Here is a 20,331-nt window from a genome sequence, read left to right as displayed (position 1 = left end):
TTTTTTAACTTCTTTCCCTGGCAAAGTCCTATCTTTTTTTTTTTTTTTTTTTAACCCCATGGACTGCAGTCTGCCAGGCTGCTCTGTCCATGGAATTTCCCAGGCAAGAATACTGGAGTGGGTTGCCACCTCCTTCTCCAGGGAAAGTCCTATCTTTTTAAATCTATTTATACTTGAATTGCTTCCCAGCGGCTTCCCCTAACTCCACTTATGATCCACTTATAATTTTGAGTTATCTTTGATTTAAAAAAATTTTTCAGTTTTTGCTTCTTTATTGGATGGTGGCCAGTAAGGGTGAGGGAATGTATTTTGTTAGTTTTTGTATCCCTTGCATTGTATGGTAGATGAATGAATGAAAGCTCAACGTTTTTGGATCTATAATTTGTTAAATGTAGAATTTGACCACATTTAATCATGGAACACACACCTAAAGTATGCCTTAGCGGTCTTCTCTGTGTCTCTGGAAAAGTATAAATAAGATGAACACAAACTTGTAAGTATTCTTTGAGGTTCTTAGGCATATTTTCTGTGCTAAATACATGATTTTTTGAAACATTATCTTATTCTCTTTTTAACTGCTTCAGATCATTGGCTTGAAATCATGGGTAAGAACTTTGTAAAATTTAAAATAATTGTTTTTGTAGTTAAGCAGAATCTGGTTTACTTGTGGAATGTTGGCTATTGAATGCTGGCATAAAACAAGATCTAAAACCTAGGGTGTAATACTTTGATAATACTTAGGAGGTTTGCTAGCCATGTTATTTTGCTTGCAATAGCACATATATGTGGTGGAGCAATAAGTGAAGCCTCCAGAAGTAGATGCTGGGTGAAGATCATACAGTGGGGTAACACTGGGGGATTCATGGTGTTAGTGGTCTCCTCTAGATACAGGTAAAAAGAGGCTGCAATATTTAGAGAGAATTTTAAAACAGTAATAAAGCTGTTTTAGAGTCAGTCAGCTCTTTATTATAACCGGGTGTTGGCAGTTTTCAGCATCCTTGCAGATAAATGCTGTTGATCCCCAGGACATGTTATCCCACCATCCCCCTCCTTTTGAGATGCCAGTACGGTAACATCCGTGGCCTTATTAGATCTACCCTAGTTCTAAGTCTTCACTTCACTGTTGCCCTCACGTGTTATCTTATCCTTATATCCTGTAACTGCATGTTTTTCAAATAAATGTGAAAATTTAAGAAAAATTGGGTCAGTTGTTATTTAAATCTGATTTTCTAGGTAACAATGACTATTAGATGGTTTAAAATTTATCATATATTTATGACATATGGTCAACTTAAATATATGTAAATATACATAAATATATAATTGGCTTTATATAGGTACGTATATATGTAAAGATATATAAATATATAATTGGCTTCCTTTCGTTTTCTGAATGGCATGTGTATGTAGTTTTCTAATTTTATGTTTGTTTCAGAGTTTAATTAGTGCAAGGTAATTAGTGAAGTAATGAATTTGGTTCATAGTTTGTTAGATCTTAACCAATCATCTTATGTAATTTTCTCTTCTAGGATAATCCTTTTTTAATAGTAATTATGTACACTCCTTTAGAAAAATTAGTCTTAAAATATAAATAATTATATCACTGATTATTTCAGCAATACTTTTATGATTAGCTCTTACTTCGTTTATTCAACCAAAGAATACCTACAGTTTAGGGACTGACTTGTATATTTTAAAACCAAAAAGAGAAGTGCAAATGGCATCTACTTAGGACTAGAATGCTTGCTTACTGTGTTGTTAATGTACATTTTCTGTGTTATTGAGTAGTAAATAAGACTATGTTCTAACTTTACTGTGGTTAAATTTGATAACCTAATATTAATTTCTGGTAAAATTTATTAATTTAGCCTCAAGTGGAGCTAAAAACTACCTTCATTTCCTCATTATAGTTGTATATTCGTGTTCTTCAAAACCTGAGAGAAAAACTCACTCATTAATTCTTTAATAATTTTTAGGCAATTACTTTCATTTAATGAAAGCTTATAATTTTTTTCTTTCAATTAGAGTCGAGTATGCCCATTTCTTATCGACCCTTCTTCCCAAGCTACAGAATGGTTAAAGACGCATTTGAAAGACTCACACTTGGAAGTTATTAACCAGCAGGTATGTGTTACTTATAATGTAGATACCAGGTACAGGTATGTGTTACTTATAATGTAGGTACCAAGTAGTAATGGAGTAACGACATCTTATGGTAGCAAGAGCTCTGGGTCTGCAATCAGAAAACATAGGTTCAAACCGAGTTCTTATAAGGTAACCTGGCATGGGTCCTGGGGAAAGAAATGTAGCTTTCTTAGCTTTAGTTTTATAATTTGTAGAAAGGAATAAGAATCTTTGTTTGATTCCTTCTATATGCAAAGTATTGATCTAAGCCCCAGGAATTTATGTTAGTAGTCACAGTTCATGCCCTTATGGAGATAATAATTTGTTTAGTTCCACTAAACAAATAAGCATTTATACTAAATACTGATTAAAGTTAAGTGCTATAGAAGGATGCTATAGAAGGAAGTTACCTAGGGATAGGAAAATCCCCTGGACTTTTAAATTTCCTCTCCGTGTAACGCAGCAGTGGTCGTCTGTGTTGTGTCTCGAGATCTGACAATTGGTCAGTGAAGTGTAATAGTGTTTTGTGTAGCGACTTCTCGCTGTCATGTTTGTCTTGCCAGAGAAATTATTTTTCATGGTTTTTGAGAAAATCTTAATGCATGATTAGTTTTTTAATCAATTTTTGAATTTAATCAAGTTTTTAATCATTTTAATTCAGATGCTTGAAAAATTACCTCTTTAAAATGTTCTTCACTTATGAAATTGGGATATCTAACTCATTTGTGTTTAAGAATAATTGTAATATGTAATTATTTATATAGTATATTAAATATTTAATGTCACTTATGGGGGTTGTAGTGAAAGTGAAGTTGCTCGGTCGTGTCCGACTCTTTGCGACCTCTGGACTGTACCCCGCCAAGCTCCTCTGTCCATGGGAGTCTCCAGGCAAGAGTACTGGAGTGGGTTGCCATTTCCTTCTCCAGGGGATCTTCCCAACCCAGGGATCAAACCCACGTCTCCCGCATTGCAGGCAGATGCTTTAACCTCTGAGAGTAGGATATTTAGATAATGATTATTATAATAAATCCAAATATTTAACTTTTTTAAACAAAGTTGGAGAATTGGAGTGGTATTTAAAGTGACTTTTTGCCTACTCAGAAGGACTAAAAATTCTTGCCTGGTTATAAAATTTTGTCTAAACATTTCTTTTCAAAATAATTAGAACTATCACAGCAAGATAAGTTTACTAGAATTCATCAGCTTGTCTTTGTTACTCCATTCAATGTTTGATATTTAATATAAATAGTTTTTATTAATAGCTAGATGAGTAAATTATTGCATATAGAATTTGAAAATTTTTTTCTGCATCAATTTGAAATTCTAGAAAATTTTAAAGGCTGTTTTTATTATTAATTTAAAATTCTTATTTTTCTAATATATATATTTAAATTATTTATGAATTTATTTGATAATTTATCCAGTAAACTTGGTTCATCATCAAATACTTATAAGTTGATGAAGACAATTATGAATAATTTATGTTATTAACATATTGATTTTAAAATGTTTGTATTATTCCTGTTAATATTTTCAATATATATATGACCTTTATAAATCTAAGGTAATAAAGGAATTCATATGTATTCTTATTTATTCTCTTAGGATAGTAACTTTATCACAGCTCTTGAGTTGGCAGTACGTTTTGGGAAAACCCTTATTATACAAGAAATGGATGGTGTAGAACCTGTACTTTATCCACTATTGAGACGAGATCTGGTTGCTCAAGGTAAATGAATATTTGACAGTTTCCAAAGAGTAACTATTTTTTAAATATAAAATATTCAACTTTACAACTACCTTTGACTTTTTTTTGTCTTTCCACTGAATCTGAGGATATGAAAACTTTTTGGAGGTGGATGATAGTAATGTCAGAATCTAATAGTAATAGCAGTTAAAAAACTTTTAATTAACGTGTATTTATACAAGAAGGGCCATATCAGGGTCTCCCACACCATTCCCAGGTACAGTGTCTTATGAGGAAGGCTCAAGGGACTCAGCACATGGGTGTACTCATGGCTTATGTTAATTGCAGGAAAGGCTACAAAGCAAAGTCAGCAAAGAGAAAAGGCACGTAGGGTGAAGTCAGGAGTCAGGAAACTAGGTGCAAATTCCGAGTCTTCTTTCATTGGAGTCACTCAGGCCCTGTTTATTTTATTTTATTTTTATTTTTCTCTTGAGCTTAATTTTTTTTTTTTGTTTTTTTTATTTTTTTAATTTTAAAATCTTCAATTCTTACAGGCGTTCCCAAACATGAACCCCCCTCCCACCTCCCTCCCCATAACATCTCTGTGGGTCATCCCCATGCACCAGCCACAAGCATGCTGTATCCTGCGTCAGACGTAGACTGGCGATTCAATTCTTATATGATACTATACATGTTAGAATGCCATTCTCCCAAATCATCCCACCCTCTCTCTCTGAGGCCAAAAGTCCGTTATACACATCTGTGTCTCCTTCCCTGTCTTGCATACAGGGTCGTCATTGCCATCTTCTAAATTCCATATATATGTGTTAGTATACTGTATTGGTGTTTTTCTTTCTGGCTTACTTCACTCTGTATAATCAGCTCCAGTTTCATCCATCTCATCAGAACTGATTCAAATGAATTCTTTTTGATGGCTGAGTAATACTCCATTGTGTATATGTTCCACAGCTTTCTTATCCATTCATCTGCTGATGGACATCTAGGTTGTTTCCATGTCCTGGCTATTATAAACAGTGCTGTGGTGAACATTGGGGTACATGTGTCTCTTTCAATTCTGGTTTCCTCGGTGTGTATGCCCAGCAGTGGGATTGCTGGGTCATACGGTAGTTTTATTTGCAATTTTTTAAGGAATCTCCACACTGTTCTCCATAGTGGCTGTACTAGTTTGCATTCCCACCAACAGTGTAGGAGGGTTCCCTTTTCTCCACACCCTCTCCAGCATTTATTGCTTGCAGATTTTTGGATCGCAGTCAGGCTCTGTTTAAATCCCCCAGGACAAGTTGTGATAACACATGTGTAAGTTGTCTACACACCAAGGAAGACTCAGTGTCCAGAGATTTCAAGGGGGCTGATTATGTAAGCATAGTCTGCCCAGCAGGGAGCAAAATTCCAGACTTCCCAAAGGAAAGCAGATGTTCAGCATACACCATTTTGTTTGTACAACAGTTTAAGCACAGTGAGCTACTCTTTCCTGTTCTGGTAAACATACGAACCTTAACAAAATCCCCAATTCCCAGACAGTGGTTAAGGGCCTTGCAAGCTGGTCACCCTGAGAATATTGGTCTTAGAATGTTACATCACCTCTTTGTGCAGGTACCTAACCCAGACTTTGATATTAGGAAATAATGCCCTTAAGCTTTGCATGTTGTGCAAAGTGTATATGTGGACATACATAGACGTGTACTTATATATAAATACATAGTTACTTGCACGACACACTTTGCTAGCACCACGGAGTTTAGAAAATTGGAGTTTTGGGGGGCAAGGTGATGAAATCGCAAAGCCTGCACTATCTACTGATCGCCTTTCATCCCACTAATAGTTATGCTTGGCAAGCAGCGGTTGATGAGTTATGGAAAGAACTCTAGGAGTGGGACGGTTTCTGATGTAGCCTGGAGTTACCGCCCAGAGTTCAGTCTCTGGTCTCAGTCTGTTCTTTACTAGAGCTAATTCAGATCTGTTGAACCACCTCTTGCTATACTATCTTCAAGGAAGTGGAAAGGAATCTTTTGATCATCTGAATTTGACTCTCTTTATAGTTTATATGTTGTCCCTTGGGGTCATTAAATTTGTCTTAATGAGCTCTGACTGGTGTTAGGTCTTAACTGTATCTGCTTCACTGTCTGAGAATGGAGTTTGACAAGGTCCCCTAAAATTGAATGTGCTGAAAAATGATAATATTCTATGTCATGATTGGTTCGCGTGATGAACCACTATTCCAGATAGTTGTTCAGGGCTGATTGGGTGAATTTGTTAATTTCTATTCATTTCATTGAGAAAAAGGCAGTTAAAAGTCTTGACCCTACCTTACTTTTTCCACCTTCAGTCCAGAGTTGGATGTGTTCATATAACTTCAGCTGAAGTCTGTTATCCCCTTTAATTATACTTCACATTGTCGTTTTCCACAGTTTTGAGTTCCTCGTGAATAGTCATTTGTTATTGTACATTTCCGCTGAGGACAGAGGATGGTTGTCCTAAAATGACATAAAGCAAAGCTTTAATCTAAGCAATAACTGCATTTCTGCATAGTGATGTTGAAACAGGTACAAATAATAGGAATAGAATGTACTTCTCCTCAAATTTATGCAGTTCAAAAATCGCTTCAAATATGTATTGATCCAAAAGAAGAATAAGGTATAGTTCCTCCTCAAAGTCTCTACTGACTTTGGGCTTTATTTGTTTTTTATTTTCTAAGTGCTCCAGATGGTCGGTTAGGTTGCTTATTTGAGATTTTTCTTGTTTCTGGAGGTGGGCTTGCATTGCTTCTGTTGCAGTCTCTAGTGGCTGCCTTTGTGCAGGAGTGTCCCTCTGCAGTCTGCTTGTGCCTAGAGGCTTCCGTGGGAGCGCTGAAACTGATGTAAACCCCAAACCTGCCTTTCCTCTGGTTTGCTGGCAGCTGTCGCCTTGTAGGTTAGGCTGGAGATGGAGTTGTTCGTTCACAGCCAGGTGTTTCTGGGGCTTGTCCTCTGCTCCGTGGCCATCACTGGCTCTGGAGGGGAAAGGGCCTGTTCCCAAGTGGTTGGAGCAGAAGTTTTGAAGGTTGGGTCTGAGCTGGTTCCATCCCCTTTAAGTGTGTTCCCTCCCTGATCGGCACCAGCCTCGTTTCCCAGGAAGGGAGCCATGCCTGGATAAGAGGGGCTGGATGGGCCCTTGGTATTGGCCTGGGTACAAATTGTGGATGTCTTACCAGAGACAGAAGTTGTGGCTGCTCTGAGGTGCTGCCTGTGTAAGTACCTGTAATAGCTGGAAGGCAATGGCACCCCACTCCAGTACTCTTGCCTGGAAAATCCCATGGATGGAGGAGCCTGGTAGGCTGCAGTCCAGGAGGTCGCTAAGAGTCGGATACGACTGAGTGACTTCACTTTCACTTTTCACGTTTTCATGCATTGGAGAAGGAAATGGCAACCCACTCCAGTGTTCTTGCCTGGAGAATCCCAGGGACGGGAGAGCCTGGTGGGCTGCTGTCTGTGGGGTCGCACAGAATTGGACACGACTGAAGAGACTTAGCAGCAATAGCACCCTGCTCAGACATTTCTTTAGGTCTGAGTTTTCTTTTTCCCAGCTGAGCTTTCTGCTCATCTGTAGCAGCCCTTACCCCAGTTGAGCGGTTGTAGGCTTGGATTGGGGTATGTGCTAAAGCCTTCATAGGAACAGAGTCAGCTACCCGTGCAGCTTTAATCCCTTCTCTCCCCCTGGTTTAGCGGTAAGCAGGCATGTATTGTGGCTCCTTGTGAACAGCATCCAGGCTGCTCACAGTCCTCCTGTTAGTCCCAGCAGGTAGCACGGAGACTCATTTCTCAGTGTCAGACCTTTGGACAAGACCTTTGCATGGTTTGTAACTCAGACCACCTACTCCCTTGGGAGGAGCTCTGCCTGTATGATCCCTCTTCTTCTGAGTCATCTCTTAGGGGCACAGCTATAGACCTGATCACTTCCCATGCCTTTTTACACAAACCTGTGTTTTTACATCTTCTAGTGCTGCTGCATTTGGTTTTCAGTGAGGATTGTTTCACATGTAGACATATTTTTGATGTTTTCTGCATCCTCCTCCTTTACCATTTGGATTTCTTATCCCTGGGTTAATGTTGTTTTGTTTGTATTATGTTTATGTCAACTTAGGTTAATTTTTTTTAGGTATTTGTCTGTTGCATCTAATTTGTCAAATGTATTGCTATATCTGTATATAATATTCTTGTAACTTTAAAACTTCAGTGAGGTTTTCAATAATGTGTCATTTATCAAAAATGATATTTTGTTTCTCTTTTTCTTTGGTTAGTCTTGATAACAGTATATCAGTTTTATTGACTTTTCAGATATCAATTTTTAACTTTGTTAATTTTCTCTATTGTATTTTCAATTTTTGTTTTTATTGATTTTATTCCTAATATTTTCCTTAGATTTTGTTTGGTTGTCTTTTTTCCTAGATTGTTGAAATAGAAATAAAAAGCATTGATAATTCAATATTTTCTTTTTTCTAACATAGTCATTTCTATCTATAAAATTTCTGCTAAGTCCTTCTTCAGCTTTATACCACAAGTTTGGATATGTGTTTTTTTAAAAATCATAAGTTACATAATGCTTTTTTATTTAATGTCCAGGGAGTTGGATATTTGCTAGGTATTCTTTTGTGATCAGTTTCTAGCGTAACTCCATTGTGGTCAGAAAACTTATTCTGAAGTGTTCAGTTTTTTAAGTCCTATTGAAGTTTTCTTTATGATCTGGCATTGGCTCATATTCATAAATGTTTGTTAATTGTAATGCTTACACTTTCTCTATCTTTACTTTTTACTTCTATTAGCCCTATTATGTATTGAGAAAAAAAGTCTCTTATGATTTTGGATTTGCTTTTCAGTTCTGTCAATTTTTATTTTAAATATTTTGAAGCTACGTGTTTGTATACATACATATTTTGATATGTGCTGTCTTTCTGTTTGGTTATTTTCTTTATCATTATCAACTGTCCTTTGACTTTAGAAATATCTCAAGTTTTAGAATTTGGTGTTAGAATAATTACACTAATTTTGAAGATTGGTATTAGAATATTTTTGAATTCTTTTATTTTAGCTTTCTATTGGTTTTCTTTATAAAATGTGTTTCTCATAAATAGCGTATCATTTGGTTTTTTATTTCTATTCATGAGACAATCTTACTTTTTTGTATGTATAATTTAGCTAACCAATTCTTGCAATAACTAATATTGTTTTTTAAGGAGCCTGATTGATTTTTAATCAGATGTTTGTTTTTCATGGCTACTCTGTGTATAAAAATATGCACCTGTGGCTTAACTTTAATAGATAAATGATGGCCACTTTTCTGTGATCTTTAATTCCATACACCCCATACTTGCTTTTGCATCATTATTGCGCTGCATTATCATGCTCCATATGATGTTATAAGTACTGATTTTAAGATCTGTATTTATACATGTTTAACCTTTAGGGTGTTCTCCCAGTGTTTCCATTGTCTCATTTCCGCTGGGATTATTATTTTCTGTCTGAAGAATTTCCTTTATCATTTCATTTAGTGCAGATCTATTGAAACAAGCATTTTTTTCATTTTTAAGTGATATTTTTTTCTCTGTATCTAACAGAATTCTAGGTTGACAGCTATTTTCTGTAGCACTTTAAGGTTTTTATTGCATCTTATTCTAGCTTATGCCTATTGAGAAATTGCCTGCTGGTTTATTGTTGCTTTTTTGTAAGTGATACATCATTTTTCTCTGGATAATGTATAACTTTTCTTTGTAATTGGTTTTCATTGATTTTACTCTGATGTCCTTAGATTAGTTTTCTTTGCATTCTGCTTGTATTGTTTTGAATCATTCTATTTGGTATATAGTTATTACATTGACTCTTTAAATTTGTATATTTCTTTCAATATTATTTTGATTTTTTTGATCCTTTGAGTATCCTCTTTCATAAAGTATGTTTGAATTCTTTTCATGTTAAGTTTAGAAAGGTAAGTAAAATTTAAAAATCTATTCTACGATTCTCAAAAATTCTTTACATTGGTTTTTGTAACATTAGAAAATAATCTTTGCTAATGTGTGTTTTTTTACCTAAAAAATTACTTTCATCAGTTGAAATCATAAATAATGGGTGTAATATTTGATTGATTTTTCTGTATATGATATATAATTAAAATAATTATTTATATTAGAATATAAAAAGCTTCTTTATGAGGCAGAAGTTTACTTTTTCTCAGTTTCACTTGTTGCAAAGCTCCTGTGCATGATAGTCTGAATAAATTCTTTTTGACATTAATAATGGATTCTTTGCAATTACTGATATGTTGTTTTTTCCAGGTTTTACCAGTCATTCTGTTTTTAAGTGTTACATCTTAAATACTAGCACAATAAATACTTTGAAACTGATAAATTTTGAAGTAGACAATAATTAAGCATTTCCATTTTTGTCATTTATAATCAAACATTTCAGAAAATTTGATAATATGAAACATATAATTAATGTTAAAACTGTGTCCCTGGAGAAGGGAATGGCAACCCACTTCAGTAAGTATTCTTGCCTGGAAAATCCCATGGACGGAGGGTTCATGGGGGTCGCAAAGAGTTGCACATAACTGAGCACATATTAGATATAAGTAGATAGTTTTTCGATGCTTCAGTATCCTAGGATTGTCTTAATAAGTATTATTTATCCTTGTTTGCCTAAGTGCTGACTGATTAGTAGAGCATTCTTGTTAACGGTCTTTTGGGTGGCCTCACTGTTGCTGTCTTTTGGACTGTATTGAAAAGCCTGTAGTAAAAACTATTTAGAAGTACTAAAAAATTGTCTTTTTTAATGTCATGTAGCAAAATACTGCATATTCAGACCAGCTAATTATGTCATTTTAAAAAATAGGACCACGTTATGTGGTACAAATAGGTGACAAAATTATCGACTATAATGAAGAGTTTCGCCTGTTTTTGTCAACAAGAAGCCCAAATCCCTTTATTCCACCGGATGCGGCTTCCATTGTTACTGAGGTTAACTTTACTACAACAAGAAGTGGATTACGAGGACAGGTATATGTGGACAGTCATAATTTGCCTCAGAAATCGTAGAAATCTTCTTTGTATACTTGTGAAATACTTTGAGTGAGAAGCTATTTTGTTAAACTGATTGGCATTTAAACTCATGATTTTGAAAATATACTTGGAAATGTATGTCCATTAGTGTTAGAATTATGTATTTGTTGCTAATGTCAAATTGCTACTTCTTCCAGTAAAACTTTAATTTTACAGTCTACTTATATTTGTTAGAATTTGAGAAATGGAGGAATCATACATGTTAAGATTAGTAACTTTATTTTTTTTAATTGTGAAAACTGAAGTTTTAGTGTTAAAATTTCATTTAGTTGACTTATTCAGCTAGTTGAGTATCTTTGATTCCAAATCCAGCATTGTTTTTTTTTTTTCTTATTGCTTTCTTTAATGAAAATTTGTTTTGTTCCTTTACCTCTGCATTAACTATTTTTTTTTTTTTGCTGTTCACATTTTTGTTTTTGTTTTTTTTTTTTTTAGTTTTTTATTTTTTAAATTTTAAAATCTTTAATTCTTACATGCGTTCCCACACATGAACCCCCCTCCCACCTCCCTCCCCATAACATCTCTCTGGGTCATCCCCATGCACCAGCCCCAAGCATGCTGCATCCTGCCTCAGACATAGACTGGTGATTCAATTCTTACATGATAGTATACATGTTAGAATGTCATTGTTTTTGACTGGAAAATGTTTGAATGCTCTTTTTCTGCATACAGCTTATTACATTTTATCATTATTGCATAAACTGCAAAATAATTTTCATGTACAGACTTCTGCTTACACACTCAGTTACTCATTTTATTTCCTTTTTAAAAATATCCTGTTGATTTTTTAGTGCCATCTTGTTTTTTTACTCACTTAACAATAGTATATATTTTTTCTTTTGATTGAAATGGTAGCATATATATTTGCTGTGATTTTTTATTTTATTGTATTTTTTAAAGCTCTCCTTTTGAATATTATTCTTACCATATTAGATGACTCACTGCATATTTTCATCAACAGTGTCTTTTGATAGCCTTGATGATTCTTGTCATAAATAAAACAAAGTCCAAATTACTCAAAGGTTGGCAGAATTTGACAGAATGGCTTCCTCTATATAAAAGATCTCCACCATAATTGCTAAAAAGTGCTATTTAGGTATTCAATGAGAACTATTTGAACATGTTTATACAATAGATTTTAAATTAGCATATTTTATGACATGCAAATGTCATTCCCTATTTTAAAGTTTTAAATTTAAGACTTTGACATAGCAGTCTTCAACAACTTTATTAAGATTCAGCTCATGTAGCATATGATTGACCCTTGAAAGTTTACATTTCAGTGTTTTTTTTAAGTGGAATTTCTGGGTCTTATGGTATCAGTGTCTCATGGTAACAGTGCTTGCCTGGTAGTTTGGCTCATAAAGAATCTGCCTGTAATGCAGGAGACCCCAGTTCAGTTCCTAGGTTGGGAAGGAATCCCCTGGAGAAGGGATAGGCTACCCACTGCAGTGTTCTTGGGGTTTCCTAGTGGCTTAGCTGGTAAAGAATCTGCCTGCAAGGTGGGAGGCCTGGGTTCAATCCCTGGATTGAGAAGATCCCCTGAAGGAGGGAACAGCTACCCACTCCAGTATTCTGGCCTGGAGAATTCCATGGGCCGTATAGTCTGTGGGGTTGCAAAGAGTCGGATACGACTGAGTGATTTTCACTATGGTACCAATATGTTTAAATTTTTGAGGAATAGAAAAAAATTTCCAAAGTAGCTGCACAATTTTAGTTTCTTGTTAGTAGTATATAATGGTTTTTCTTTTTACACATAGTTACAACATTTATTATTATTCATCTTTTTAATTGTAGCCATCTTAATAGGTATGATATGGTATCTCATTGTGATTTTGATTTTAAGTAAGATATCTCTTTATCTGTTTTTGTGACCAATTGCCAGGAAAAAGCTGGCTTTTATAGTTTTTTATATATAATCTAAGAACTGAATATTAGATGTTGATACGTTAAGTGATGTAATTTCTTAACAGTTGTTTTTATAATATGTAACATTTTATCAGTTAGCTTCACTATTCCTTTTGCCTTTTTTGTCAGAAATAATTGTGGTAGTGTCTCATATGTTTAACCAGAAAGAATGAAGTGTACAGAGTAGTATATTTGTAATATCCAATCAAACATAAAGTCTGTTTATGGGAAGTTTTCACTTTGGTTTGTCTTGCTTAATCTTTATTGTTAAAATAACCTTGGCCCTTTTAATTTTTTTATATAGCTTTTGGCATTAACTATTCAACATGAGAAACCTGATTTAGAGGAACAGAAAACAAAACTATTACAACAAGAAGAAGATAAGAAAATACAGTTAGCTAAGCTTGAAGAATCTCTTTTAGAGGTAAAATTCAGGATGTTGATCATATTACATTATTTTGATTATAATCAAATGCTGTTTTTTTAAAGGTTATAATACCTTCAGCATGTTTTTGATTATAGCAGAAGAATATCTATATATATATTAAAATCAAAATTCAAACAGAAAAAGGGTAGCTATCTTGGAATATGAGACTTGGAAGTAATGTTTAAGACAAATGATTTTTAACTAATACTGTCTTTATACTGTATTTCATGAATGTTTAATTATATGCTCAGAACAACATTCTGAGTAGCATGAGATTATGATTTGATCTGTAACTTTAAGTGGTTTTTATTTTTATTAACTTGATAAAGTTAATATATATATAAAGCTTTAATGATATAGTATCATCTAGTGATTTGCAATATCTTTTCATATACAAGCCTGTAAAATATTGAAATTCTTTTAAAAGTACATAAGTTCCCATAAACATCATCAAATTAATAGTAGTTAACTTGGACTTCCTTTAAATGATCATTTTAGTATATATAATAATGTTCATATTATTTTATTAATTTTTCTACAGACACTTGCCACGTCTCAAGGTAATATTTTGGAAAATAAAGATTTGATTGAATCTTTGAATCAGACAAAAGCAAGCAGTGCACTTATTCAGGAGTCACTTAAAGAATCTTACAAACTCCAAATTTCTCTTGATCAAGTAAATATTTTCTTTATGATCTTATATTGTTTTCTTAAATGTTCATGTTAATATAATAAAAATCATAGTATCAAGACTTCAGTGGAATGATGACTGCAAAAAAGAAAGCTATTCAAAAATGCCAGGTCCTTGGGTCTAATTCTTGTTATTATGGAGAGGGTGATAGATGTTGAGCGTATCAAGGATAAAGAGTGCTGGTCATTTTTGTCCCCTGCTGAATGTCACTGATTTCTGGCACGTTATCTAGAGTCGTAGGGAAGCCCAGGTGGTGCAGTGGTAAATAATTAGCCTGCCAGTGCAGGAGATGCAGGAGACACAAGTTCAGTCCGTGGGTCAGGAAAATCCTCTGAAGGAGGAAATGGCACCCAACTCCAGTATTCTTGCCTGGAGGATTTCTTGGATAGAGGAGCCTGGTGAGTTGCAGTCCATGGGATTGCAAAGAGTCGGACATGACTGAGCACTCATGCACACTAGGGTTCTCAGTTCAGTTCAGTTCAGTTGCTCAGTCATGTCTAACTCTTTGCGACCCCATGGACTGCAGCACTCCAGGTCTCCCTGTCCATCACCAACTCCCGGTCTCCTCAAACCCATGTCCATTGAGTCAGTGATGCCATCCAACCATCTCATCCTCTGTCGTCCCCTTCTCCTCCCACCTTCAATCTTTCCCAGCATCAGTGTCTTTTCAAATGAGTCAGCTGTTCGTATCAGGTGGCCAAAGTGTTGGAGTTTCAACTTCAACATCAGTCCTTCCAATGAACACCCAGGACTGATCTTTAGGATGGACTGGTTGGATCTCCTTGCAGTCCAAGGGACTCTCAAGAGTCTTCTCCAACACCACAGCTCAAAAGCATCAATTCTTCAGTGCTCAGCTTTCTTTTAGTCCAACTCTCACATCTAAACATGACTACTGGAAAAAATATAGCCTTGACTAGACGGACCTTTGCTATAAATTTGTACTGAAATTGAAACTGAATGTGTTTTTGTGTTTAGTGACTATTTTTTTTTAATTTTTATTTTTACTTTATTTTACTTTACAATACTGTATTGGTTTTGCCATACATTGACATGAATCCACCATGGGTGTACATGAGTTCCCAAACATGAACCCCCCTCCCACCTCCCACCCCATATCATCTCTCTGGATCATCCCCATGCACCAGCCCCAAGCATCCTGTATCCTGCATCAAACATAGACTGGCAATTCGTTTCTTACATGATAATATACATGTTTCAATGCCATTCTCCCAAATCATCCCACCCTCTCCCTCTCCCTCAGAGTCCAAAAGTCAGCTCTACACATCTGTGTCTCTTTTGCTGTCTCGCATACAGGGTCATCATTACCATCTTTCTAAATTCCATATATATGCATTAGTATACTGTATTGGTGTTTTTCTTTCTGGCTTACTTCACTCTGTATAATCGGCTCCAGTTTCATCCATCTCATCAGAACTGATTCAAATGTATTCTTTTTAATGGCTGAGTAATACTCCATTGTGTATATGTACCACAGCTTTCTTATCCATTCATCTGCTGATGGACATCTAGGTTGTTTCCATGTCCTGGCTATTATAAACAGTGCTGCGATGAACACTGGGGTACACGTGTCTCTTTCAGTTCTGGTTTCCTCGGTGTATATGCCCAGAAGTGGCATTGCTGGGTCATAAGGCAGTTCTATTTGCAATTTTTAAGGAATCTCCACACTGTTCTCCATAGTGGCTGTACTAGTTTGCATTCCCACCAACAGTGTAAGAGGGTTCCCTTTTCTCCACACCCTCTCCAGCGTTTATTGCTTGCAGATTTTTGGATCGCAGCCATTCTGACTGGTGTGAAGTGGTACCTCATTGTGGTTTTGATTTGCATTTCTCTGATAATGAGTGATGTTGAGTATCTTTTCATGTGTTTGTTAGCCATCCGTATGTCTTCTTTGGAGAAATGTCTATTTAGTTCTTTGGCTGTTAAAGAGCATCTTTGCCATTCCTGAAACTTTTCTTAAGGCAAATTAAGTATATAAATAAAAGAGTTAAAAGTTATTGTTACATTAAAACATCTTTCTTCCCTTTTCATCCTCTACCCTATGAATGTGATGACTGAACTCTTTTCTTATAAATAATTAAAATCCTTTTTACTTCATTATTTTAACATTTCCTAGAGTAAAATTTCAACCCTGTATCAGTACAATGTATCTTTTTTTCTCCTATATTTGGCGACAGATCTGCTGAGGAAAAGCAATAAAGGTGAATGATAATGTGAATTCTCAAGTCTCCAACCTGACGTGGTCCCTTGCTGACATCCTTTAATTCTTTCCTATTTCCTTGAACGACTTTTCCAAATTTTATTTTAGGTGTTTTTCAGTTCTTGCTCAAATTGTGCACATTCATAGATTTCTTTCTTCCCTTGAGAAAGCGCTCTGTTGAAACCAGAATTAGAACAGGCTTAGAGCCTCTTTTCAGACTAATCATCCCACCTTCTCTACCACTACTAAAATGGCAGATGTCATAACTGTCACTCTCTACCAGAAGGATTTTGACCTTTCTGTGCATTCTCTTTCTGAACAGGCATCCGTGAGTCACGCACATAATTTTGCCAATATAATATTTGTAATACTGTTTCTTTGATCAGAGTGACATAGATAACTTTCTCAGAGTTCCATTCATAACCTCAAGGCCATTTAATCCTATGATTCTTTCATCTTTATCATCCTTTACCTTCAGTCAGAACGAAAGCCCAATAAGAACATATTGGTTCGTTTTATGCTTATGTTGGACAATGCTAGGTGCTCTATTATCTTAATGTGGGCCCTCAGTTGCAGTCTTCTTCTCTACCTCTGTGTCCATCAGTATTCTTTTGGTACCAGTCCCACATGCTACGTTCATTGTTCTGACTTTTCTCCACTTCAGGGATAGCCGTAGTGCCATGCTGTCTCACATGACCGACGTGGCCTCTAATCACAGCTGTTTACCATTTCATCTTACCCCAATACAAGTGTTTACCTCTTTCTCCTAATGCAAGTGTGCTTGGTCTTCAGTAAAACCATCCCTTGTACTGCTCTGTAATCAGAGTAGAGATGTATTTAGAATACATTGATGTAGTTTCATAAAAGTACAGAAGTGTGAAAATATAAAAGCTGGATTAGATGTCTGAGTTGTGGGCTTCTGTGGTTCATCTGTGTTCGTTGTCTGTGTGTTGGCAGAGTAAGGATGTGCACAGGAGCCTGCAGGTGGCCGTGAACACTGGTACTAAGGTGTTATCCCCCCCTCCACCCCGCCTTGTTTCACAGGAGCGGGATGCCTATCTCCCTCTGGCTGAGAGTGCCAGCAAGATGTACTTCATTATCTCTGACTTGTCCAAAATTAACAACATGTATCGCTTTAGCTTGGCTTCATTTCTCCGACTTTTCCAGCGAGCTCTGCAAAACAAACAGGTATGCTGGTGGTTACCCTATAGCTGAGACTGAATAAGAGAGATCGCTTTATTAGGTGCTAAATTTATAATAATTTCTTGAGTGAAGTTGCTTAGAATTACATTTCACAAGACCAAATATAACACCTTTAAACTATATTTAAAAGAAGTTGGTTCCTTAGTTGCATTTTGTGTTTTTAACAAACTGTCCCAATGTGACAGCCCTCTTAATGGAAATGATTTATGATTATAAATTAACAAATGATTATGTTCTAAGATGATCATAAAAAAACCTGGAAGATCAGAAATTAACCACATAATCTCATTACCTGGGGAAAACAACATTTAAAATTTCATAATATACCCTTGTTGTTTGGGGGCTTCCCATTTGGCTCAGCAGTAAAGAACCTGCCTGCCAATTCAGGAGACCTGGGTTTGATCCTGGGGTTGGAATGATCCTCTGGAGGAGGGCATGGCAAAGCGATTCTTCCTGGAGAATTCCATGGACAGAGGAGCCTAATGGGCTACTGTCCATGGGGTTGCAAAGAGTCGGACACGACTGAGCAACTGAGCACACACTTGTTGTTTGAGACTGAGGTGTGTTACAGGTATTCTAGAAAATGGAAATACAGGAATATACACTCTTTTATCAAGTTTGTATTCTAATGGAGGGAATATGTTAAAAAATACACATAAGTTTACCCAAAAGGGATAATACTGTGCTTTAAAAATATATTGTACACAATTTTCATGTCCATAAATATAAACCTACACGATGTTTTTGAGAACTTTTGAGGCCGTATGTGTGTGCGTTAGTTGCTTAGTCGTGTCCGACTCTGTGTGACCCCATAGACTGTAGCCCACTAGGCTCCTCTGTCCATGGGATTCTCCAGGCAAGAACACTGGAGTGGGTTGCCATTTCCTTCTCCAAAGCAAGTAGAAAGAAAGAAAGTGAAGTCGCTCAATTGTGTCTGACTCTGTGCGACCCCATGGACTGTAGCCTACCAGGCTCCTCCATCCATGGAATTTTCCAGGCAAGAGTACTGGAATGGTTGCCATTTCCATCTCCTTTGAAGTTGTATCCTTTATTTAACTACCTCCTGTGGAGTGTTCTGGTTATCTCTGCTGAATATGTGTTTACATCTAAAGTTGGCAGATTAAACAGTGTTCCTTTTATGCTAATCGATTCTGTGGGGAATTTGGTCAGGGCCTGGCAGGGCTGGCTTATGGCTGCCTCACAGGGCCTGGGGCTCGGCTGGGAGGAACTGAGAGGGAGTGGGTTCAGAGAGGCCCCTGGGGCGGGGGCGGGTGGACCTGATGGCGGGCTGCAGACTGCGGCACCTCTGTGTGAGGCTTGGTTTCCTCACAGTGCAGAGTAGGTGAGTTTCTCATAGTGCACACTGAGATACCAAACATTAATTCCAGTGGAAAAGGCAGAAACTGAATTGTGGGTTTTTTTTTTTTTTTAAACTTTATTTTACTTTACAGTACTGTATTGATTTTGCTATACATCAACATGAATCCGCCACGGGTGTACACGTGTTCCCAATCCTGAACCCCTCCTCCCACCTCCCACTTTATAACCCAACCTTGGGTCATTTCTGCTGTATTCTTTTGGTTGAAGCAGTCAGAGCCTGCCCAGATTTAAGAAGGGGAAAGGGAGGGACTTCACCTCCTGACAGACGTCAAAGAATTTGTGGGTTATGTTTAAAATAGCTAGACACTTATAGGATTGTTTTTCCCTAGTGTTTTGTTTCTCTATTTTCCTAGTTAACTTCCTGGACTTGGATAGTTGGGACAAAAATGCATATACGTAAGTCTTTAGACAAATAGTGTCTAATCATCCTTTGGAAATATATGCTGTTGGTGTATTAAAATAATACAACAACAGGGACCTTTTTCCATCATTCCTTATTCAGATGGTTAAGAATCTGCCTGCAATAAGGAGAACCAGAATACAGGTCAATTCCTGGGTTGGGAAGATCCCCTGGAGAAGGGCATGGAAACCCACTCCAGTATTCAGGCTTGGAGAATCCCATGGACAGAGGAGCCTGGCAGGCTGCAGTTCATAGGGTTGCACAGAGTTGGACACGACTGAATGACTAACACTTTCACTAAGCAAAAATGGATATTATATATCTTTTAGTAATTAGCCTATTAGGTAATTGAAAAATATTTCACTATATTTGAAAGTCTTTAGCCATTTGTAAGGTAAAATCACTTGTAGAAACCAGATTATTTGTGTTTTTTCTTTGGTGAATTATGATTTTTTATATTCTGTTAGTATTTTGAAATTTGATTTATAAGAGATTCTTATATATTAAGGACATTAAATCTTTGTCATATGTTACTAATATTTAGGCTTATTGTTTGCTTTTAATTTATTTCAATAATATTTTTTATGAAACCAAATTCAAAAATTGTTTTTTATAGTTTTTATGTTTGATATAATACTAATATAATATTTTTAGGATTATATTTTGGGTGCAAATAGTTTATTCTTTTAGATAAATTAGGGAGCAGATTTTCATATCCAAGTAGGTTTACTTAAGTCTGTCTTTCTGAGGAAAGACATTCAATTAATATTTACTGCAAACTTAGCATATGGCAGGCATTTTCTAGTTGCACGGGTGATATACTGGAGCATAAATCAAGAAAAAGTATTGTCTTCATTGGCGGGACTATTAATATTTTCATTAATAAATTATTTCAGAAAATCTTTGAGTACGTGATTAAGGTTTACTAATGTCTTTTCCACTAAAATAAATCATCTAAAGTTCTTACATTCAGATTTGAAATAAAATGACAGCTGACAAAGAACTTATATTTTGGAGGTAGGCGTTTTTAGTAAAATCTATTGTATCACTCCTGGAAAATAAGATAAGCATTTCTCCCACATATATTCATAATGTCCTTTGGACAAAGACTAGGTTTCAGGTTGCAGGGTTGTGCTGCAGAATACTTAAATGTGTTAAAGAATTTTGAGTTTTAATTGTTAACTT

At 35.9% G+C, this 20,331-nt stretch overlaps 1 protein-coding gene across 2 annotated transcripts in view; it reads left to right on the top strand.

Moving 5' to 3' along the window:
- The window catches only part of DYNC2H1 (dynein cytoplasmic 2 heavy chain 1), a 388,746-nt gene that overhangs the window by 167,119 nt on the left and 201,296 nt on the right, over positions 1–20,331 (top strand). For both annotated transcript variants that reach the window (XM_060399635.1, XM_004015967.6), the window contains exons 64-69: positions 2,026–2,124; positions 3,730–3,853; positions 10,693–10,856; positions 13,132–13,251; positions 13,796–13,930; positions 17,208–17,351. In XM_060399635.1, coding sequence (XP_060255618.1) covers positions 2,026–2,124; positions 3,730–3,853; positions 10,693–10,856; positions 13,132–13,251; positions 13,796–13,930; positions 17,208–17,351 — 786 coding nt within the window. The remainder of the gene's footprint in view (positions 1–2,025; positions 2,125–3,729; positions 3,854–10,692; positions 10,857–13,131; positions 13,252–13,795; positions 13,931–17,207; positions 17,352–20,331) is intronic.

This window comes from Ovis aries, chromosome 15 (assembly GCF_016772045.2).
Source record: "Ovis aries strain OAR_USU_Benz2616 breed Rambouillet chromosome 15, ARS-UI_Ramb_v3.0, whole genome shotgun sequence".
NCBI lineage: Eukaryota > Metazoa > Chordata > Mammalia > Artiodactyla > Bovidae > Ovis > Ovis aries.
This window is presented reverse-complemented; position numbering and strand designations above follow the sequence as displayed.